Source organism: Sporothrix brasiliensis (assembly GCF_000820605.1).
Source record: "Sporothrix brasiliensis 5110 chromosome Unknown Cont20, whole genome shotgun sequence".
Lineage (NCBI taxonomy): Eukaryota > Fungi > Ascomycota > Sordariomycetes > Ophiostomatales > Ophiostomataceae > Sporothrix > Sporothrix brasiliensis.
Genome location: NW_024467139.1, coordinates 1669080 through 1682880, shown reverse-complemented (window position 1 = coordinate 1682880; position 13801 = coordinate 1669080). Strand labels below are relative to the sequence as shown.

The window sequence follows — 13801 nt, the reverse complement described above, 5'->3', positions numbered from 1 at the left end:
GGACTACGTAGCTTGTTCCAATAGGGGAAGAGCCAGGGAGCTTATGCACGTCGCGGTTGCTGTTTTTGGCGGCTTGAAAAGCAGAAGAACACGAAGACTGGGAAGGTGCCAACAACAGCGGTCACAATGGCCGAGTAGGGACTAGCGCCCCCTGGCAGGAGGCGCCACCCCCTCGAAAACAGGGCCTCACGGCCTAGGCATGTGGCTGGAAGCAAGCCTAAATGCACCGCAGATTGCTCTGCCCCAGATCGGGCAACTGCCAACGCCATGCATAAAGGGGCGGCCTGTGGATGCCGCGTGGGACCGCTGCTCTTACAAGATTCAAGCCACCTTACGACGGAACATTTCACGTCGACGCACATAATGGATATATAACCAGCGAAAACAGATGGTAAGCAACTTAATAGAATGGAAGAATTCAAAATTGGTCACAAAAACTGTAACAAGGATACTGCGACTCGGTCGCGTCTAACTAATGCTTTGTCGGAAAGTAGGAGAAGGCATCCGGAGAAAAGATGCAAAAAAAGAAGAAAAGAAAAAGACAAACAGATGCAGAATAAAGGCCAAAAAGACCGATAAACAGGGAGACCGTACCTTAGGACCAGGCAGCCTCAGCCTAGAATACCCACGTGAACGACTCCTCCACAGAAAACGAGATGCTGCGCCGGATGTCCGCCGACGACGCGCCGATGAGCACGTTGAAACGGCCCTCCTCGGCAATCCACTGACCGATCGCCGTGTCGTAGTAGCCCACGGCGTGCTTGTCCAGAGATAGGGTAATGTGTTGGGTCTCGCTGGGCTCCAGGGACACCTTCTCAAAAGCCACGAGCTCCTTCTCAGGCCGCGCGAGGCGCGACTTCTCGTCGTGCACGTACACCTGGACAGTCTCAGCACCCTCGACGTCGCCAATGTTGCTGATAGCGAGGGTGATCTCGACCGTGCTGCCGGACTCGGGAGACAGCACCTTCTTGTTGATCGACGGACGGCCGTACTCAAACTGGGTATATGACAGGCCGTGGCCAAAAGGGAAGAGCGGTGCGATCTTGGCACGCTCGTAGTGGCGGTAGCCAATGTACAGGCCCTCGCCGTAGATGACCTCGAGATTCTCACCGGGCCAGTTGTGGTACGCCGGGGCGTCTTCCAGCCTCCGCGGGAATGTGCACTGTGTGGTGTTGTTAGCAAAGTGTTTCGAGACAATGCGGGCCTGCACTCGTCGTGCCAAAACGTACCGGCAGCTTTCCGCTGGGATTCTTCTTGCCAAAGAGAACATCTGCCAGCGCATTGCTGGCTTCCTGTCCTTGGTACCAGGCCTGCAAGATTGCCGGGACCTTGTCAGCCCATGGCATCGCCACGGGCGAGCCGGACTGATTGACAACCACGGTATTGGGGTTGGCGGCGAGCACAGCCTCAATGAGCCGGTCTTGGTTGCCGTCGACGGGGAGGTCCATCGTCTGCCGGTCATAACCTTCCGATTCCCACTCGGCATCGATACCAACAATGACGACAGCAACATCGGCGGCACGGGCCGCGTCCACGGCCTCTTGTACGTAGTCAACCTGGTCCTGCTCCTTGAAGCCGATGCGGCAGCCGCCGTATTTGTGCGTGGCGCCGGTTTTCTTCTGCTTGCTGATCGGCCGCAGCTCGTTGGTCATCCGGACCTTCAGCTCCACAGCCTGGCCAGCCTGCATGTCCACGTCGACAAGGTAGTCGATCGAACCGTCGAACATGGCCTCGCCCTCCTCGGTCCAGTCCCACAGGTCCATCACTTCCTTTCCGTCCACGTAGAGTCGACCGGGTCCGACACTCATGAAGCTAATGGTGTGTTTGCCCGTCGATATCGGCGTCAGATACGTCGTCGCAATGGCCGACCAATGTGGGCCGACACGGGACACGGGCGCCGAATCCCAAAGGAACAGGTCCGTATTTTTGCGCTTTTCAGTCACCACGGGGCTGCCTTCGAATTTGTCGCCGCTAAACCAGTCGATGGTGACGCCCTGCGATCCATCGCGGTTGCTGCAGAATGGCGAGGCTACCGGCAGCCACTTGTTCGTGTGACACCCGACAGCATACGCCACCTCGTTTTGGCCCCCAGCCTCCTTCACGGCACGGCGGATGCTTTCGAGCGGGATGGTCGTGTAGTAGGGGTTGAGGCTGGCGCTGCCGCCACCACCAGCGATGGCTCGATTGGCGTTGGGCCCGATGACGGCCAGCTTGGTGGTACGCTGATCAATGGGCAAAATCGACGTCTCGTTCTTGAGCAGCGTAAGGCCCTGCACACCGGCTTCGCGAATCAGCTCGCGCGTCTCTGCGCGATCATCTTCCCGTTCGGGGGCTTCCTCCGACAAGTCGTCGCCCTTGACGCGGGTGACAAGAGTAAGGGCATTTTCGGCGGCCCGGTCTACGTCGGCAACAGTGAGACTGCCGTCCTCAATCGCCTTAAGCACCTTTTCAAAACGCCACTTGGTTGAGAACGGGAACTCGATGTCACAGCCGGCCTTGATGGACTCGGCAGTGGAGTTCACGCCATCCCAATCGGAGATTACCGTTCTAGACGTTGTCAAAAAATGAAGACAGAAAAGCGAGACAGAAAATAGAGACAGAAATGGAGACAGAAACGGAGACAAAGTAATCCGTATAAAAGTAGGGGAGCCTTACCCGTCAAATCCCCATTCGCCGCGAAGAATATCACCCAAAGTGTGACGGTTCATATCAGCATGAGCACCATTAATTAAGTTGTATGAAGACATGACAGCCCAAGGCGAGGCCTCGCGAACCGCAATCTCAAAGGGACGAAGATAGAGCTCACGCAGAGCACGCTCTGATACCACAGAATTGAGATTGTTGCGCTCCGTTTCCTGCTCATTGGCGACAAAGTCTGTTTGCACAAAGTTAGCAGTGTAAGTAAAAATACTCACGATCGGTTCGTTTGCGTGCAACCTACGCTTGATGGCTGCGGCCACTCCTCTTTGCTGCAGGCCGCGAATGTACTGGGAAGCCAGCTTTCCCGTCAACAACGGATCCTCGGAGAACGATTCGAAATTTCGGCCACCGAGGGGGTGGCGATGCAGACACACAGTCGGCGCCAGCAAGATGTTGGCGGATCTAGCCTTTGTCTCGTCACCCAAGTGCTGGCCAACTCTGTACAAAATGTCCTTGTTCCATGTTGCTGCCAGTGAAATGCCGCATGGGAACAGAGCAGCCTTGGTCCCGCCGACGAAAATGCCGCCACGGGCGCCGTTCGGGCCATCCGTGGTCTTGGCAGAGGGGATTCCCTTGGCTGGGATCGACTTTGTACGCCAAAAGTCAGCAGCAGTGAGAAGAGATACCTGTACGATTAGATGTCAGCCACTGTATGATTTGTTTAGGCTTTTAAAACAAAATAATGGAAAATAAAAACGAGAATATTTTGTTGGGGGTTGCATGCCTTCTCGTCCAACGTCAGAGTTTCCAGCTTCTTCCGGGCTGTTTGACGAGCATTGTTCAGGTGCCCGCTGGGCGTGAAGGGACTATTTGGCGGCGAGATCTCTGTATCTGGCGTAATACTCGGGCCGCCACTGGTCATGGGCGAAGTGATAGAATCGATGATGCTCTCGGAATCGATCTCCCCAGCGATAGGTGGCTGCATGGCAGGCATGATGTAGGAGTGTGTAATGTGGCGGAAGACCTTGACAAATTCGACAAATTGCTGAACGGATAAGGTGTATTAACCAATCTTGAAAACTTCGCCGAGCACGAGTAGTTTGAATTCAAGTTTGAAAAATAGAGACAGAAATATATCGAGTACTAAAACGGGAAAGGCCGTAGAGTCGAAGGTAAGAGACGGGCTGTTTCTTATAAGGTATCCTCTAAGACCACGAGCTATGGCGAGACAAGACAAGAGCAAGACACAAGACACGGCACGCCTGAGCCGCAGGACGAGTCGCCAACAGAAGGATGGCGTGTGGTGTAGTGAAGACTCGGCTTGGGACCGGATCAGGATGGCTGCAGGATGAGCACACGAAGTGTTATTGATTGTTTCTTATCGACTTGCTTGTTGGTTCTTGGTCCGTCAAGAAAATAAAGTAGATAAAATAAAAGGTGTCGGCCGTCTCTTATAATTTTGTTTCCAAGCCGAATGTCTTAAAATATCGACGGAGAAATCACAACGTTTCTGGAACCTGTACCGGCCGACATTTACCCGTTTGCAACAGGGAGAAAGGGGAAGTGGGACACTGATCCGCCGGTCTTTGTGCGACTAAATGCTGCAAGATGGGCCAGGCGAGGCACACAAGAAAACAGGAAACGTAATCCGCAGAGTTGGGTCTTTTGCGGATATCGATTCTAGGACAGATGGCGTGTGTAAGTCCGGATCAAGGCGCCGCCCTGGCAGAATACCGTGTATGTTTCTAGGAAAGGTCAGGTCCGAGGTGGTGGCAGGGAATAAGCGGAAACGGACGCGAATGAAGTAGAAATAGAAATAGATAGACTCAAGCAATAAATCAAGGAGGAATAAACAAGATCCTAAACGTGGACTTCAAGTGGTACAAAAACAAACCTAGTCAAATTGAAGACAACGTCTTTATAAATAATACACTGGCAAAAGGGGTGGTGAAGAACAGTGGCATTTCTTTACTATGTCCAGGTTGATTTACTTACCGGCAAGCCGCTGAGCACGATATAGAGGCTTCGGGCTCTTTCCTGGATCCAGTACTACGCTGTCGACTGTGTCAGGTATTGTTTCTCTTTTCCACTTTCCAGTATGCACTTTTCCTGGGCAGAAACGGCACCTGGGCACCTGTATTCGCTTGACACTGTCCAGGCGAGCACAGCCGGTAGGGACGGACCGTTTGAGCGTCAAAACCTTTTGGCATTGCTCCTGACGGGCTGGCATATCAGCAAAAATGTAAGCTAAGAACAAGGCAATTTAGCTCGGGTGGTGGGGGGAGAGAACATAGTCAAAGCTGTCGAGCAAACTTCTGACTTACAGGCCAGTTGAACGACGAACGTCGTACGCCACTGTCGTCTTAGTGTTGCTTTTGTACTCATATGTTAAGTGAACATGGCGAGACAAAGGTTGGAAAACCCACCACAGCATTAGGCGAGGACAGGGTTCAATCCTTCGCGGGCATAGAGTGGCCCGTCCGTCGTGAGCGGATCTACCATGAAAGTTGATCCTAGAATGCGCACGTCGGAAATATAGAAGCAAATACTCCACAAACGTGGGAAAGCGCCAGGGTCGACAGTGGGGTTGTTTTTGAGCCCAAGAGATTGGGGAAGCGAGAGTGAGAATAAGTCGGTTTGGTCGGAGCACGGTTTGGCTTCCGCATGCATGAGCGTGGAGAACTGGGACTACGCAAGTTCAACTTTTCGATTGTAGAGCTAGCCAAACATGAGTCCTGCTGTTCTCGCTCTCACGAGAATCAACGTATGGCCAGGATTGTGGACTGGCAATCTCTGCATGAGACACGGAAAAGCCGCCTCTATTTCTTGGAAACACCTATTCATGAGCCGCGTGAGAAATGCAAAGACGGTGAAGACCAGCCGGCAGATGCAGTGATACGCACAATTGCGCAGCCCGTGCCGACCACCGGCCCTCTTCCAACCGCCTCAGCTGGCCACCTTGAGGAGATGAAAAAATTCGAAATCCCCGAATCGTTAACGAGTGACATACTGCCTTCTCAGGCTCGGATCCCATAGGACGCTAGACTGACAATCGAACAGGGTGCCCATGAGGCTGTGGGGGCGTCAATTGCTCAAAGCTGGTGAAGACAGTGTATTGGTCTCCGTTTTTGCCAACGAAAAGCGGAGGCTCTTCGCATTAAATTTGGAGTTCATGTCACCCATAGTACTGGGGTCGCTTGGGGACGTGCGCTGAGTGTCCTGCTAATTACTTCGTAATACTTAGCTCGAGAGAAACCCGGGGCAAGTGTCACCAGAAAGGGAAACGAAACCGTTCTCCATAATATTTTGTCGTCAGCCTGTTCGAAATACTAGTGAAAACGTGGGAAATGCGTGCTAAAGTGCCCGAGTCTTGTTTCTTGGAGCGTATTCAGACGGTTTGACGGGCCGGGATCCCTGCAACAAACGCGGCCCGCCAACGGGTTATTGGCTCGGCTGGCTGTAACAGCCCCGAGCCATTTCTCTTTGGCAGCTTATGAAGAAAGCACAACAAAGCAGGGCGGATTCGTCCCCACGTCTTCGGGTGGCCCAGCAGTGGTGGCAAGGCTCAGGAGTTGAATGAAGCGAGCCTGGCGTATGGTTTGGACAGACAGAAGTGGAGTGGCTGCGCGCTCGTTGCCCTTTTGCTGTTCCATTCGCAGTTAACTTCTAGAGTCTCATCTCGTGTCGCCGCACGCTGCACACTGTTAGCCTCGCTGCCTCGACTGTATCCGAGTATTCCGCTGTCGTTCTAATCGATATTTGAGGCCGCAGAGAATAGCAATGATATGTATCGGAAAGCTGCAACCAAAAATACTGCTCCGTCATCTCCCAGGGCCGGTCTTACCGCATCTGGCACAGCTATCAATTCAAGGCAAATCGGCTGTTTGTTTCTCGAATAAACAGTTGCTGATCCATATAGATAGGAGCTGCAGCGGGGTTTCCATGTGCTCTTTTCGCCACTCTGGCGCCGATGAGACGTGACAATCGATCTTCGCCGGTCAGCCTCGTGGAAAAGGCGTGTCGAGAGACTGCAGATATGCATGTGTGAATGCTGGAAGATCATTTGGGTGTTTTCGCAGCTTAGTTCCACTCACTCTCGTATCTCACTTCTCACATCCTACTCAAATTCAAAAGTGTAAAGTAGCACACGAGCCATCGTTCTATCTCACGTAGCTGGAGGTGCAAGTTCCAGCGCCACGAGTGTCGTTCGGTTTATCTTGATACTTCATGAGAGCCAACAGTAGCGTGACGTGGTGCAAATAAACAGGTTGGGAATCGTACGAGGAGGACTTACCCCATGTGGTCTTTTGACTAGGAGAGACGACATATCCAGACAGACATGGCAAACACATCTCAAAATGCAGTTTGTATAATGAAAAAAAGATGTTTTGAGGAGGAATCGAGGGTGCGATGCAGTGACTGGTAGACTTGTGCCCATACGAGGATAGAGCGCCCTCTGCACCTTCCTCCTACTCTGGCATCTACAGTTCGCTCCTTCCCGAAGCCAAAATCGACAACAATACATTTTACAAATAGGAAGGCACATTCACTTGCTACAGAAGGACCATTCGAGCGTCAACAAACAGCATGCCTTCCTATTCCGATTACGAAGACACTCCTTGATAAAGTTTCGCCCCCCATATAAAGTCTCCGAGACATCGTGCTTTTGCAGCAATGCCGACATTCCTGGCGAGCCACGGTATATGCAGGACGATACGATGCAGGATTCGGCGGCGCAGCGGTCCTCATTTCACCTCATTATATGTCCGACGACAACCTCCTCGCATCCTGTCACGTCATATTCAATCACGTGGAAACAATAAAAAAGCCTCGACATCTACCTTGTCGTAGTCTGGCCGGGACTCTGCCGGGTTTGCCCGCCGGTGGATGCTAGGCTCTCACGAAAACGTGCACGAGGCACACGCCCATGTTAGAGTGCAACACTGAAGGTCGATCGCCGGTCCTGCTATCCGGCCCAAGCTGGTTTAGTTGGCGGAGCTCGAGTACAGGGCTGTCAGAGCCGAGAGCCCAGAAATGGCTGGTAAGCAACTGGTCAAGCAGGTAGATATGGTGGAGGTCACGCCCCGTTCGATGGTGCTCGCCCGGACTAAGACGCCAGCAGTGCCGGCGGGGCGGACTTCCGAACGTCTCATGTGGTTTGCCTAGACTCAGCAGTGTCATTTATACTTAGACGCGGAAAGACCGCTTTCGTTCTGAAAGCCGGTCCGGCTCCCACCAAAAACATGTTGTGGAGCCCGCGGTCATGAGGTCTTGTGCCGGTCAACGTTGTTCCAGTCGCAGCGGGACAAGACTGCCCTTAGATCGATATAAGATCTCTTGGCTCGCCCTTTCTTTCAAACGATGTGTTGACCAAAGAGACTGAACGTCAGAGAGATCTCGATCGATGGGCATTGTGACCTGCTGTGACTAAGGACGGATTCTTTTGTACCGTCGCTCGCTACTGGCAGCATTCACAATCAGATCGAACGCAGCAATCTGATTAATAGCAACCAAGCACCATACACTTGGCTCTACAAATCTCACGTCGTGTAGGGCAAGTACTATGCTCTTCATAAGGCTTGGGACACCGGTTTACGACACTCACTCACCTGGCACCAAAGGCAGACTGCCACAAGACCGGCGTGCCCGGTAGGCATGTGTCCAACCTGGGCAGCATCCATGCACATTTCGGTCCCGTCAATATCAAACGTTCCCGGGAGAGCAAGTTGCGTGCAATGCAGACATTGGAGACGACGGGCGTCTACTTTAATCTTTTCTTTTTACACAGTCTTCCGGCCAAGCGGCGCGTGAATGTGGTGCGTCTCACGTTGAGCCGTCCAACTTGGCCTTGTGTTCTGGGCACTTGCTGCACGTCATATATAAGAAGAAAAGGACGGTGCAGAAGACGCTGATGAAGAGCGGTCAGAGAACACAGCCAGGGATCGAGTTGGACGACGTCTTTGCGAGCTGCTAGGCGTAGGTGCAGGTCATATATGACCTCTTTTCATGCTCTGAGACACTAACAGACGAGGATATTCATTTAAAATAAAGCAGGTCCCACGTGCGCACATCCATGGAAAGCCAATATCATAGTGCAATTGGCGAGTGATAAATTGATGTTTAATTTGAGACGCCAAAGACGGCCGGCTGTTGGAGAGCAATATAATCTGGCATCGAGGGCGGGTAGAAGCATAAGTGACTCCCTTTATCTCACTTCTTGTGCTTCCCCTCATTGTGCTATGGGACGGTGACTTAATCCTGGACAGGTGATGCAAAAGCACGCCAGAGATGCTCATGCATAGGGCAAGAGACACCGACGGCAGGTCGACGGCAGTTGCTGTCGGCCTGTGTAGTTTAACGACCAGTCGTACGCAAGGGAGAGATGCTGACGGTATCACCAGATCCGAAACTGCTTGCCACGTGGGATTTTGCGCGTCTCAGCCACTGGGTTGTGTATGTTCACCAGAGCGAGCGAGAGGGAACTGCTTCTATGTACTTTGTACGAAAAGCCACTGCAAGAGAGCGACGTGAAAATCGTGACCTCATACGTCGTACATGTCGTGATACCTAATATATGTCTCGACATCCGATAATATGAAAAAAGACAGGACCTGCCTATACCTAAATGCAGTCCCAAAGACGTTGTCCCCTACATTAAGAGGGAAACAGAAAAAGAAAGGACAGAATACATTACGGCGTCGTCTCAAATATTGGACGGTCACATTCTAGGTCAAGTCTCCTGTTCATATCTGGCATTCCCAGGCATTCTCCGTCTCGTCCGTGCCGGGTCGGGTAGATTCCGGAGGAGTGGTATTGCGTCACGATGCGCAGCTCTTGAGTGGGGGTAGTCGTGCTCAACTCAACGACCGCCTTATGCAAGACGCGTTACAACATGTACTCTTAAGCCATTCTTTGGGGACATGTAGGTACGTACGCACGAAGGCTGCTGCCAAGGCCAATGGAAATCCGATATCGCTCGGCCGAGTGGATTCACGCATCAGAAAAACTCGCAGACAAACACAAGAGTGAATCAACTCACTCCCGCCGTCCGTCCGTCAGGATCTGTGTTCGTTTCTCGTCCTCTTCTTCCTAGCCGCGGCGCTCGTTGTCCAAAGGGAGTTTCCACGGCTTTGGAAGTCAAATGCCACAATGTATTAGTCGGTACGTCGTACCAGAAAGAAGGTTCTCATGTCTCGCCCGCGCAAGAGAGTCGTGTTTAGACGTTTCTTGGGATCCGTCTCCTCTTTTAATTTCGGTATTTCCCGTTTGCAACTCCCGCCGACCAAGGGTTGGTCTTTGTGGTGCCTGGCAGAACCTCTAGGGACGCGTATTGGCTGGCCAAGAGAACGAACGGAGCACACAGCTTTGTCTGCGCGACGCATGTTGAAAAACAGACCGAGTGGGAGGAGAAGAGAAAGAAGACGTCGTATTGACAAAAGAAACCGAGCAGTTCCTCGCCGTAAAATCTTTATGTTGCTCCTGCCCTCTTCAGGGCGTTTGATAGCCATTGGTTGTTTATAGATAGGTAAGAGCAAAGCATTCTTCCTGCCAATTCATCCCAAAAGCATAGCGCCGTCGATTTGCGATAAAGAGGCAACTAATTTCTGGAAGGCGCTCGGCTCCGCGCCAAAATGGAAGGTAGCAAAAGTTGCCACGCCGGCCTAGCAGCATATTACGACTATTTTTGCCCATCAGGTTGGCCCCCACTATTCGCCTCCAAATGTCTCCTTGGCCCCTTTACAACAAAAGAAAAAAGCGGTTTGGTGCTGCTGGTAGCTCCTTCCTGCCGAGCATGCCTTCAATTGCGGAGGTCAAGGTCAAAGCCCAAAATGGACATTTGGTGAAAATGTCCCTCGAATGAATCTTGTTTTCATTTTTAAGAAAGTTTTATTTTATTTTATTTTTTTCCTTGTGTCACAGGGGAAAATAATCTCATCGATTATGTTGGCCTGATTTTCGCGTTTGGTCCTTTTTTTGGTGACGTGCGCACCTTCTGTGTTTGAATGGGGCGCATTCTGAGCAGCAGGTGCGTCCTCTAGTCAACAGGTCGTTCCTGCCACAAAGTCCCTTCCCGAGTTACCTCATTCCTCCCTTCCTCCACTTTTGTTGGCGCCGTTGACGTGATTAGACTTTTTGCCTCTTGCCTTCTATAACAAACGTCTTTGCATCTTTCACTCGAGCTTCCCACGACTCTCGTGAACGTCGCCAACGTTCCTTTCGACAAACGACGCTGCTATCTCGCGTTTCCTCATGATTGCCAGACGAATCTCCTCATCCAGTGTGCCGTCGTGATTTCACGCCGCCGCGTGCCCGGACCAACCTGCTAGAGAGCTCAGACCACCCAACCAGAATTACCCGTTTTTTATTTTATTTTATTTTATTTTCTCTTTCGCGAGGAAAACGTCATCCCAACCAAACGCCAGCGGGACGCAACCTCGCTCGCAATCGCCATCCTGTGCAGCCGGCGCATCGTCGCCATCTCGTCGCCCGCGCCCCCGTTGCCGTGCGACTTTTCTTGTCCGCTTCGTGTTGCACGCCCGTCCTTTTGTGCTGGCTTCGTTGCCACCCACTGCCAAAATGAAAGGCTGGTCGAAGACGACGCGCATCGGCGTCATGATGGCGCTCGACACCGTCTTTCTCGTCATCGAGCTCGGCGTCGGGTACTACGTCTCCAGTTTGGCTCTGATTGCAGACGCCTTCCACATGGTATGCATTTGCTGTCTCCCGTGGAGTTCGTGGAATGGCGGTTACGTGCTTAGATCCCGTTTTCGCTATGTTCGCATGCTAATCTGGATGCAGCTCAACGACATCATCTCCCTCGCAGTCGGTCTCTGGGCCGTTACTCTCGCCCGCAAAGAGTCAAACGACCGCTACTCCTACGGCGTAAGTTCTGTTCCTCCTCCGTTCCGCCTTCCGCCACGACTTGTTTGGCCCGCCCTGACACGCCCTGCAGTGGCTTCGCGCTGAGATTCTCGGTGCCTTCTTCAACGCGACTTTCCTCATCGGCCTGTGCGTCACCATTGTCCTCGAGGCCATCCAACGCTTCTTCGATCCTCCCGACATCAGCAGCCCCGAGATTGTGCTTATTGTCGGCTGCTTCGGCCTCGTCTCCAACCTCGTTGGCTTCTGGGTGCTGGGCGGCCACGGCCACTCACACGGCCCTGGCGGTGACCTGGAGGCTGGCCACGATCACGAGCACGGCCATGCCCACGGCGAACACAGCCACGTGCACGACGAGCAGGGCCAGGAGGACGGCGTTGCCGCTGTCGATGATGATGTCGACAGCTGCCCCGACGAGGATGAAGAGGCCAATGCGGAGACATCGCCCCTGAGCCCTGACACGCGCCGCATCGCCTTCTCTGCCCTCCACCACGCTCATGAACGCTCCGACAGCCGCGGTTCGGCTCGTTCGCGAGGCACCGGTGGTGTGCGCGGCCGCGCCAACAGTGGCCGCCGCATCAAGACCACCATCAACGACATCAGCATCCACCCCGCCAGCTTCCGCAACGACATCCGCGAAATCATTGCTGCGAGCCGGTCCCGCAACGTCGACGACGACGAAGTCTACTCGGACGACACCACAACGGTCGGTGACAACACCCCCGCCAACACGGGCAGCTCCTCCAAGGGCTCCAGGGGCACCAAGGCCACGGAGCGCACGCCTCTTATTGGAGGAGACGAGAGCAACAGCTTCTTCAGCAAGAAGAGCTCAGCTGGTTCTGGCAAGTACGGCGGTGCTGCTGCGCCGGGCGACGGCCAAGACGAAGACCACGATCTCGCCCACAGCCACGATCAAGACGGCGCCCACGGCCACAACGACAACTACGCTCATGCTCACCACCACGGTCGTCGCCGCGATTCGCACGGTGGCCACCACCATAACGAGCCGCGCGACCCGAGCAAGGCCGGCGGCCACAGTCACGGCGACATGGGCATGAACGCCATGGTGCTTCACGTTATCGGCGACGCTCTGGGCAACATTGGCGTTATTGTCACCGCTCTCGTCATCTGGAAGACCACCTGGACCTACCGCATGTACGCGGACCCTGTCGTTTCGCTCTTCATCACGCTCATCATCCTCAAGTCCGCCATCCCCCTGACCAAGGCCACCTCCAAGATTCTCCTGCAAGCCACGCCCGACCACATCAATCTCAACGACATTCGCGAAGATATCCAGGACCTCGACGACATTCTCAGCTGCCACCACATCCACGTCTGGCAGCTGTCCGATACCCAGATTGTCGCCTCGCTGCACATTGAGGTCGCCTTTCCCATTAGCGACAACGGCGGTGAGCGCTACATGGGCCTGGCCCGTCGTGTGCGTAAGTGTCTACACGGCTATGGCATCCACAGCGCCACCATCCAGCCCGAGTTCCGAGTCGGCCTGGGCGGCGCCCACGCTGGTGCCCATGCTGTTTTTGGCGACCGTCTACCCACGTCAGCGCCCGCGCCCGCGACGACCTTCACGACGCCTGCCACTGCAACCACGTCCACGGCCAAGGCGGCCGGCATCGATGTTGCCGCCGGTGGCCCTAGCTGCTTGCTAGACTGTGTCGACGATTGTGAAGCACAGGGCTGCTGTTCGGTCGCGTCACGCACCGGTTCCCGGACGGGCTCACCACCTGGCAGCAGTGCGAACAGCGAGCACGGCGGTCACGCCCACCCTCACTAATCCATATATATACCCTCGCCTGCCTGTACCGCACACATTTATTCTTTTGTCCTGCTACTTGTTGCTTAATACATTTCCTTTTTTTTGGTGTAAAATCACATCAATCATACTGTGCAGCCACTGCACTACATGCACTTGAATCCCCACGTCATGGCACGTCTTTCTTTTGTCTCATTGGTAATCCAACCTACATTATGTACTCGGCGTTTGAATAGGTACGGCGCTTCTGTTTTTACCTGATGGTGCAGACCGATCTCCTAGAGATGGCACCTATTCAGTTTTTAATTTCTACTTTACATTTTTCGTGACTTTTGGGTATTTAGTAGCTTGCGATCCGAGGTGTGTCTTTGGGCTCTCGGTGCCGTCTGGCTCGTGTACATAATCTAGAAGAGAGTGTGACAGATGTGTGCATGTGTGACGATAGCATATAATGGATTTAAATTAACTCTTTTAAGGTAAACTGGAAAACAACTCGCTCACTTCTGACTT

The 13801-nt window shown here is 53.4% G+C and overlaps 2 protein-coding genes across 2 annotated transcripts; one reads left to right on the top strand and one right to left on the bottom strand.

The window, feature by feature from the left end:
* Positions 1-616: 616 nt before the first annotated feature.
* On the bottom strand, positions 617-3634 carry SPBR_06539 (beta-glucosidase; the record flags this gene model as incomplete). Its single annotated transcript, XM_040764795.1, has 5 exons — positions 617-1162; positions 1230-2547; positions 2656-2875; positions 2942-3326; positions 3398-3634. 5 exons carry the CDS (start codon positions 3632-3634, stop codon positions 617-619), a joined length of 2706 nt encoding a protein of 901 aa, XP_040616445.1.
* Positions 3635-11217: 7583 nt separating this feature from the next.
* Positions 11218-13312, top strand: SPBR_06819 (zinc cadmium resistance protein; the record flags this gene model as incomplete). The annotated part of the gene is made up of 3 exons (XM_040765075.1): positions 11218-11346; positions 11440-11523; positions 11594-13312. 3 exons carry the CDS (start codon positions 11218-11220, stop codon positions 13310-13312), a joined length of 1932 nt encoding a protein of 643 aa, XP_040616444.1.
* Positions 13313-13801: the final 489 nt, after the last annotated feature.